The sequence below is a fragment of the Hyaena hyaena genome, unplaced genomic scaffold (genome assembly GCF_003009895.1).
Source record: "Hyaena hyaena isolate Hyena2069 unplaced genomic scaffold, ASM300989v1 scaffold_82, whole genome shotgun sequence".
Classification (NCBI taxonomy): Eukaryota; Metazoa; Chordata; class Mammalia; order Carnivora; family Hyaenidae; genus Hyaena; species Hyaena hyaena.
Genome location: NW_024080713.1, coordinates 1613011 through 1621896, shown reverse-complemented (window position 1 = coordinate 1621896; position 8886 = coordinate 1613011). Strand labels below are relative to the sequence as shown.

General features: G+C 37.3%; 1 protein-coding gene across 5 annotated transcripts in view; it reads right to left on the bottom strand.

The window, feature by feature from the left end:
- Window positions 1-697: 697 nt before the first annotated feature.
- Window positions 698-8886, bottom strand: part of LOC120232966 (putative RNA-binding protein Luc7-like 2) — a 57574-nt gene continuing 49385 nt past the window's right edge. For all 5 annotated transcript variants that reach the window (XM_039234009.1, XM_039234008.1, XM_039234011.1 and 2 more), the window contains 2 exons: window positions 5134-5325; window positions 698-1593 (listed from right to left, as the gene is read on the bottom strand). In XM_039234009.1, the coding sequence (XP_039089940.1) occupies window positions 1416-1593; window positions 5134-5325 (370 nt within the window). In that variant the 3' untranslated portion in view covers window positions 698-1415. The remainder of the gene's footprint in view (window positions 1594-5133; window positions 5326-8886) is intronic.

Below are 8886 nucleotides of genomic sequence, written 5' to 3'. Positions count from 1 at the left end.
ATGGAACCAAGTGTGGTAGAAAACCTTCGTTACAGATGCACAACATGGTAAACCTGGTGAGTGTCTCTTTCAGATGCAAATTTGCTACTTCCCCTTTGGCACACATACCTCAATCATCTTGAATTTGTCACATTTAAGGGACCAAAGACAGTTGTTGGAAGGTAATGTTCATTAATTGTAACACAGACCCTAATTTCACTGAAGTATTTTTGTTCCTTGATTTTCAAGAATCACAAGCGAAACCTGCCCACTACTGTTTAAAATCACTGGTAGGTACATAGCTCTTCAGTGCAGAAATTGTTATGCTCATTACATTGATGACACCATGTTTTTATTTTGGTTTGCGGAATGAAAAACACAAAACCAGAAAACCCAATTTCTTTTGCAGGTCTAGTCCTCTTCTGTGGCCATTGTCCCAGGCAGCCCTAAAAGCGCTGGGATCCAGTCAGCAAGGGGCCTGGGTGCACCAGGTGGAGCAACAGTTCATCTTGACAAGTATGTGTTTATTTCCTTTGGTGCCTTGCACAGTAAGGCACTAATAATGATATAACAGAAGAAATGCCCACAGCCAATAGTTCGTGACAATTTACTAGACAAGTTACAGATTAATGATGGTGGTGGTGATTGTTTCATTTTATTATTTTTTACAATAAGGTTGTAGCCTTTATACTCCACACACACACAAAATAAAACAAGTGCTTATGAAAGAGTCCCTGCCCCACCCCCCTTTTCAAAACACCCTGAACATAGCAATTCAATAGAACAGAAAAATCAAGACATGTTGGATTTCAAAAGTTCAATAAAAAAGCAAAGTATGTAATGCAACAGCTGTTCAACTTCCAACTCTAAATAGGCACCATAAAACAAAAGCTCCCAGTATTTAAATTTCTCCAGCACACTTTCCAGTATAAATGCTCTATAGTCAGCTCATAATGGAACAGAACCTTAGAACAGAAGTTATATTGCTTCCCTGGTCCCCCTTTCTCCTATAATTAGAGGGTGGAGGTATAAGGGAATACAAAAGTCAAAGGAAGAAGAATTAAAAAGAAAAATTCTGATAGCTGTTGTTTGTGGACTAGAAAGGAAGACAGCATTTTACAAATGTTCAAAAATTCCCAAGGCAAGCAACACAATTCGTTCACTATCACTCCTACTAGAAAGAATAAAGATATCGGCATCTTATTATATAAAACTGTACTTTCAGAATCGCATTACAGGTTCACCAGAAACTATGGATGTAGTTTTAGGCTTCATCAGGGAAAACAAGTTCAGTTCAGATCGAGTTAGATACTGTGCATCTAGCCTATTTGGATCAGAGTCTGGAACTGCTCACTGTCACCCCCAACAGCTGTAAACTAAACAATAGTATGTAACTCCATAGGAAGCTTAAGGATTGAGGATATGTACACAGCTAATTATATCTCCCCTGCTTCGCGCTCTTCAGAGCTCCTCCTGTCTTCTGATCTGCCATTAGCGCTCTCATAGGACCGCTTCTTATCTTTTCGGTCTCTGTCACGAGGTGATCTGTCTCTTGAATTCCTGTCTCTGTCACGTGATGCTAAGTCTTGGTCTCTGAATCTTTCTTTTGAGGATCTGAAAAATATTAATTTGAGGAGCAAAATGTGTTGGGAAACCCAATATCCAAATGAAAGAATCGGATAAATATTAAGGTACTGATAGCTGAAGATATACAAACTACATCCAAGAAAGACAGAGGAGCCAGTTTTCGGACTGAAAAGAGCACTACCCAAGCTGACAAGGGAGACGGGTGGAAACAAATAGCTAAGGGTCAAAAACCATAAGCTAAAATGATGACTTCTAGGATAGTCTCATTATTTCAGAGGCAATGATAAAACATGGCAAATGGCCATGGCAAATATATTTAATAAGGAAATAGTATGTAGACAATATCTTAAAAATGGAAGTGTTAAATCAATTTTTAAAAAACCTATAAACCGAACATAGGTTCCAAATGAGATGGAAATTAAAGACTTAGATCAAAAAATCATATTTTCTTTGCTGTCGGGCCAGAGAGTAAATATTTTACGTAGATATTCTTCTTCCTTTTTATCAACGCTTTAACAAGGTAAAAACCACCCACAGCTCATTGGCTGTGGGACCAGATTTGGCCTGTAGGCAACAATTTGCCAACACTTGACTTAGATAAGAGAAATACTCAATTAATGATACGGCTTCGGAAAACCATTTATTATTTTTAAAATCTTTACTCCTCCTGAGTGAGCTCATTCAACCAACAGAAAAAATGAACGGAAGACAGAGAAAGATGATCATGCTACATCTTGATTAACCATAATGGTTTTTTTCATACCATCTCTCCATTCCGATAATTGATTTCAACGAGAAAGGTACGTGATCATAAGCCCATATGAGAGATTCAATCAGAAGGAGCACCAAAGGGATCAGATATTATGGGATCAGAATATGAAATCAATAAATCTCTAGAATGAATTAGTAATATATATTACATATATCTGGTTCTTTACAGGTGACATGGTACTTTTACGTAATTATCTCACTTATCCAGACCTCATATCCTAATTCTGAACATGGGTTAAGCGATACTTTGAGCTTCTAATGTAGGGGGGAAAATACTGTTTTAGAAATAAAGTTAGGGAGGATTGAACCAAAAAGGTTGAAAGATTAATGTCAACTCTGAGCATTCTACTTAAGGTTAGAATAAGCTTAATTTTTAAAAGATGGGGGAAGAAAAATCACAGCGCATGTCTGGTTACATTCCTCCTCTCCAGAATCTTTGTAAGAATGCAACATGGAGAGAAGATGCCTAAGAATTAAAGACACAGTTGTAGGTAAGTCTCTAAAGGTCAGTAGTAACTGGAAAATAACCATGAGATGAGCATCAACTAGGATCTTGTGAGAGGTTACAATGTCCCATCCATAAGCAGTTTATTTACACTCAACATTTCATTCAAATTACCAATAATCGTAATAATTATCCTGTCTTCTCCCATCTTTTAAGGATTTAGGTTACTTGGGCATAGCCACTGAACCCCACTAATCTGTGAAGTCCGCACCATGTGTTTGAAGAGACCAGGAAGTAGAAAAATGCAAGCCAAGTCCTCATTTATTAAGGTAACTGTTGCCAGGGAAATGTCACTAACAGAATCATATCAGACCAGTATTTCACAGTTGGGGTGGGGAAACAGCAAATCATCAGACTTCTAATTAGGACTTTTACCTTAAAATTTTAACTTCGATATATAGCAATAATTTGATGTTTTATGTACTAACATGTAGGTTTGAATAGCAATTGGCTGCTAATTTTTGGTAAAAACACAACGTTGCTTTGAAAGAATAAGCTGTCAAGATTAGAAGTGCTTTTGAGAAAAGCAAAAACTTTTAATAGTTTTACAAAAATAAACCTGTTTATGAACATGCTGAAAATAACGGGCGGCATGTAGGATAGTGGAAAAGTGTCCTATACAACTTCATAAATGCAGGAACCATTAAAGACTAGGATAACACAATCCCAGTAAGGAGACACGCCCCTCCCCTCCATCCCCAACACAGACATTAAAGAGATCACAGATACCAGAAACAATGACGGGTGGGCAGGTTCACAAGACAAACCCTCTAGACCTTCCAACAACCATTAGGGTGATTCCTTTCTTTAATGCATTTTTTGGGCGCTGCACTGTGGGTCCACAATTTTAAGAGTGTGAGATGAATGGCCAGCAAGCACATCACTCTAGTAACTATGGAACTATGTCCCTCCTCATTCTCTGCATGTGCCTTTTTCCTACCTACTATCTGAACCCATTTTTTATTTTCCTCATCTAAACTCCTCCATTATTTTGATGTATACTTTAGCACTCTTTGTTATTTAAGAGATCAGTCTATCGTCCAAGACGTTAGTCTTGTGTTCTAACTTGAATAAAGTTGCTCAACTGTTACACTTTTTAAACTAGTCCTAGTAAAGAAGCAAGTACACAACTCTTACTGATTAAAAGTTAACTCAAGAACTACTTAATTTCCTAGTAAGAGAACTTAGAAAACAAAACAAAAAAACCCCAAACATCTCAGGTGAAGAAAAGGTTAATTAACCAATGGTAGGAACCCTTTTATAATGTGTATATACATCTAATCACCACAGTGTACATCTTAAATATCTTATAATTTTGTCAATCATAACTCACTGAAGCGGGGGGACCTACTTGGAACAACATAAGGATATAAGAAAATATTCAGTGAAAGCCTATTTATCTCTGCTTGTGAGTGATTTCAAGGAAAAGCTTCCCTCCCTCCCAACCCTAACAAAAAATTTTACCACTTTTTGTGGGTTCTCTCATGGGCTTTATGGAGAGTAATCAATAGAAAATTTAAGACCAGTAGGTGCTAGGCACTCAAAAAGATTTATCGCGTATATAGTTAAGAGCTGTCATGAAAAAAGCAATTTTAAGCATGGTTTATATGCCGTAGAAATGACCAGGCTTTTAAAGACCACCTTGTGACCTGAGAAGTTTTGGGAGCTTGGTCGATGTAGCCTGTGTATGCTAAGGCTCCATCACCCCATTCTAATCCTTTGTCCTGAATAGATTTTCAGGTCCTTAAACATACCACATTCCTTGCAACCTTTAAATTTCCATGCCAAGAAAGTCTAACCTCCTTAAGATTCTAAACCTGCCCCACCAAACTAACTGTACATAGCAACGCATACCTATAGCGCAGATTAAACAATATACCAGAATGTGTCTGCTCTGAAAAAGTGCACCAGCTCAAAAGAAGTTTGGAAAACAGTAAGTCAAACAAAGATTAAACTTTTTAAATGAAAGGACTTCTTAAAGCCCTTAATTCGCCAATACATACTGAAAAAACTGAGTACTGGTACCTAAAATTGTCCATAAAGTTTTTTTCCCCCAAGCCACACTAAGCAGAGAAAAAGCAATAACCTCTGCCCATACTGGTTCCAATATCCTACTCTGGCTCCTAAGTATATTCTTTTAACTACTCATCCATATCATCAGGGGAAAAAAATGTTACACACTCACACACAAATGTGTACATGTTACCAGATGCAAGCTTCAAACCAATAGTATTCCAAGTGTAAACCTTTAATAAAGGTAGTTCCAAAGCCTCTTATGGACACCTCAGTACCTCCTCCTGGATCGTTCTCTGCTCCTGTCTCTAGAACTGTGCCCACTTCGCTGGTGGCTACGGCTGCGGCTGCGGCTGCTAGAGCGGGACCTGTGGCGATGGCGTTTCTCCCGAGACTTGGAGCGAGTTCTCCTCTTCCGTTCCCGTGACATGGAGCGAGACCGGTGTCTGCGATGCTCTCTGGACCTGGACCTACAAAACCCATTTGCTTTAGTTTCTAGCTTTCTTTGCAATGCACTTCTCATTTGCTAAAGCCTCTTTAAAGAGAGACAGTCTCTTAGTAAGCTTAATGCTAGTTCTGTTTCAAGTCAGCTAAATCTACACCCAAAGAAAATGCTAACCTATTAAATAACTATATACTACAACTTCAAAGTGCAACATTAGTTCTTAAAGGTCAATATATAAATATCATAAAAATTAAGAAAACAATCTATACCACTACCATATGCCAGGGATTGTATTATCTAGATAACTTATAATCCGGATTGGTAGTTCATTTAAATAATATTTTAATTTCTGAGAGAGAGAGCGTGAGCAGGGGAGGGACAGAGAAGGAGGGAGACACAGAATGTGAAACAGGCTCCAGGCTCTGAGCTAGCTGTCAGCACGGAGCCCGACGTGAGGCTCGAACCCATGAACTGTGAGATCGTGACCTGAGCTGAAGTTGGACGCTTAACCGAGCCACCCAGGCACCCCTATTTAAATAATTTCTAAGACTTTGTGGTATACTTCAGAAACAAAGTATGTATCTGATGGACATGAATAAAAAAGGGAGGAGAGGCTTAAGAAAGAACAGTGTTTAGGATAATTTACTAACTCTGAATTAAAAAGATTATATGACCATCAAAATAAGTTTTAATGTTCACAACATGCCTAGTCACAGTGTAATCAACACAGTAAGACTATTCTCTCTTAAGCACTACTTAATTTGGGAGAAAAAGCTCTCAAAAGATTATATATGGTTTTTCCCATGTTAAGAGTACACAGGAGTACAGAGAAGGAAAAACACTTCTGGAACCTCCACTAGGTCACAAAACTCCCAACATGTGCGTGGTAAGGGTTGGAATGGCACATGCAGGGGGCATAAAACATTTGAGGGAAAACAAGCAGGAGGAAAGGTATGAAACTTTGTTGTAAGTGTCACTATCAGAGTGATGGCAATGATCTAAACTTGACTTTGACATTGCACAACTGTGGCTTCACTTTTAGGACTGACTTGTACGCTTAAAATGAGTGAACTTCTATAAAATATACCTTAATAAAGCTGTTAAAGTCACTTTAAAAATGTGATGTTTTCTCATAATTTAATAAATTCAAAAGCATATTATTCAACTGCTTTGTATATTTGATACAATTTACAAACTGAGCTCATTTTCAAGTGATTATTTTGTTAAATCAAGTTTAAAAGCATTCAACTTATTTTAACATTTATAGTCAAAGGGAGGCATACAGAGTGGACCCAACATCAACTATGGCTGAATGAGTATTTATACAACTGAATAAAATCTCTCTGAAAAGCAGCATAGGGAGAAGAACATAAAATTCATTCAATGCAAGTTTAATTAAATGGTATTTAGTTTAGTCATGCATTTTGAGCTCTAATAACTTGTCTTTCAATGCATACTTTCATTTCTTTTAAAAAATTCCAAAGGTTCTATTCCAGAAAGAATTCCACACATATGTAAGCAGTAAATAATGGTAAGTTGCCAGTAAAGAAAGGTTATATTAAAAAGGTAAAGATGGACAGAGAAGATTGTAATCTTTTTACAGAACAGGCAGAAAACAGCACTTAAGCAAAGATGAAATAAGATAATCAGCCATCTCAAAGAAGGGTGTTTTAGGTAGAAGGAACACAGGTGCAAAAGCTCTGAGGCAGGGGAAACTTTAGCATGTTGAAGAACTAAAAGATGTTTGGCTGGAATGAAGAAAGCAAGGGGAATAATTCAGGGGTTTTAAGGGCAGAATGACCAAGTACCGTATCCTTCAAACTAGGATGCTCTCAAAGGTAAATTATATAAAAAGCAAGGGGGGAACTTTTAATAAATTTGCTGACACAAGACATAAACTGATACCTACCTACCCCAGTCTCAGATCGATTACTTAAAAGCTATGGCGAGGATTTCCACTTCTTGTAAGTGAAACAGAGTACCTTTGGAGCATGTGAACAGAGGGCTGACATAATTTATTTCACTTTTTAAAGGACTCATTCTGGTTGATGTATGAAAAACAGATTGAGGCAGAGAAGAGGACTGAGCAAGTACAGAAAAGTGCCTTGGAGTACAATGGTAGAAACTAACTTTCTGGCCTCAGTATCTGAAGATGTTCTATGTACAAACAGTTTAAGTATCTTTTCAACAAAAGGACTAATTTGCATTAATCAACGGGGAAACAAGAACAGTATCACCATTTAATGTTTCTACTTCTCATCCTAGATTTCAGAAATAACAATATAAACTGGCTAACACATTTGGTCCCCTTTATTAGTTTTTTAGTGTTTTGAACAGAAACATCACTGAAAGATCCTTTAAAAAATACTACGGGGCATCTAAAAGAAATGTAGGTTTTTCTTTCATAAGAGCGAATACTCTAGTTTACAGGAAAAAGTTGTTGAGAAATAAACGTACTCAAAAGGTTTCAGGAAGTTATCTAAACAAGAAAAATCCGAAGATCTGACAAAGAACGAGAAAGGGCATTCTAGGTGGCAATGGACTCAGGAATGGCTCAAGCAGAGGAATGAGAACTGCACACAAAAAATTAAAAATTACGACGTACACCATGCTTCCCCACCTTTCTCAGTTAGAAAATTAGTAACTACTAAAAATTTTAAATCAGGTCTTCAAAAAGCTCTCAAATATTAATGCTAAAGGTTAAAAAAAAAAAAGTGTTCTCTTGTCCTCTTGAAAGATTTAAGTGTCCCTTTAAAGATTTTTCTGATCTCAGTACAAAGTTATAAGTAATACACACATAAAGTGAAGATGAGGGTATAAACTAATAAACGTTTCAGTTTCCCTTCAATAACTCACTATGGATCCCTCTTTCAAAAATGTATTTAATGGGGTGCATGGGTGGGTCAGTCGGTTAGGAGTCCAACTTCAGCTCAGGATCTCAGGGTTTGTGGGCTCGAGCCCCACGTCAGGCTCTGTGCTGACAGCTAACTCAGAGCCTGGAGCCTGCTTCGGATTCTGTGTCTCCCTCTCTCACTGCCCCTCCCCCACTTGTGCTCTGTCTCCTCTGTCTCAAAAATAAATAGTACAAAAAAAATTAAAAAAAAAAAAACAAAAACAAGTATTTATTCAACCTTCAACCTTATATTTTCAAGAGGTAAACCCTACACCCTCCTTACTTAGAGCTGTTTCTTACATGTACCACCCAAAATTATTTAAAAAATATATTCTGTCGCATATTTAGCCTGCACTTCTAAGGATTTTAAAGAAATATTCTAAAATATTTTTAGCTTTCCCCCCTTTTTTTGTCCAGGAGGCTCTATGCCCAAAGTGGACCTTGAACCAAGATCAACAGTTGCATGTTCTACCAACTGAGGCAGCCAGGTGCCCCAATATTTCTAGCTTTCTCTTTAACTCCAGGGCACTGTATATAATTTTAACTTCAATAAAATCAGGTTGTTGTTCTGACCAGTTTCATCTTAAAACAAAATGCCCACACTTGAACCTACAAAAGAATTAAGAGTACCAAACTATTAATTCTCATTCATTTTAAAAAGATACCTAACCTAAAAAAACTACCTCTGGGAAA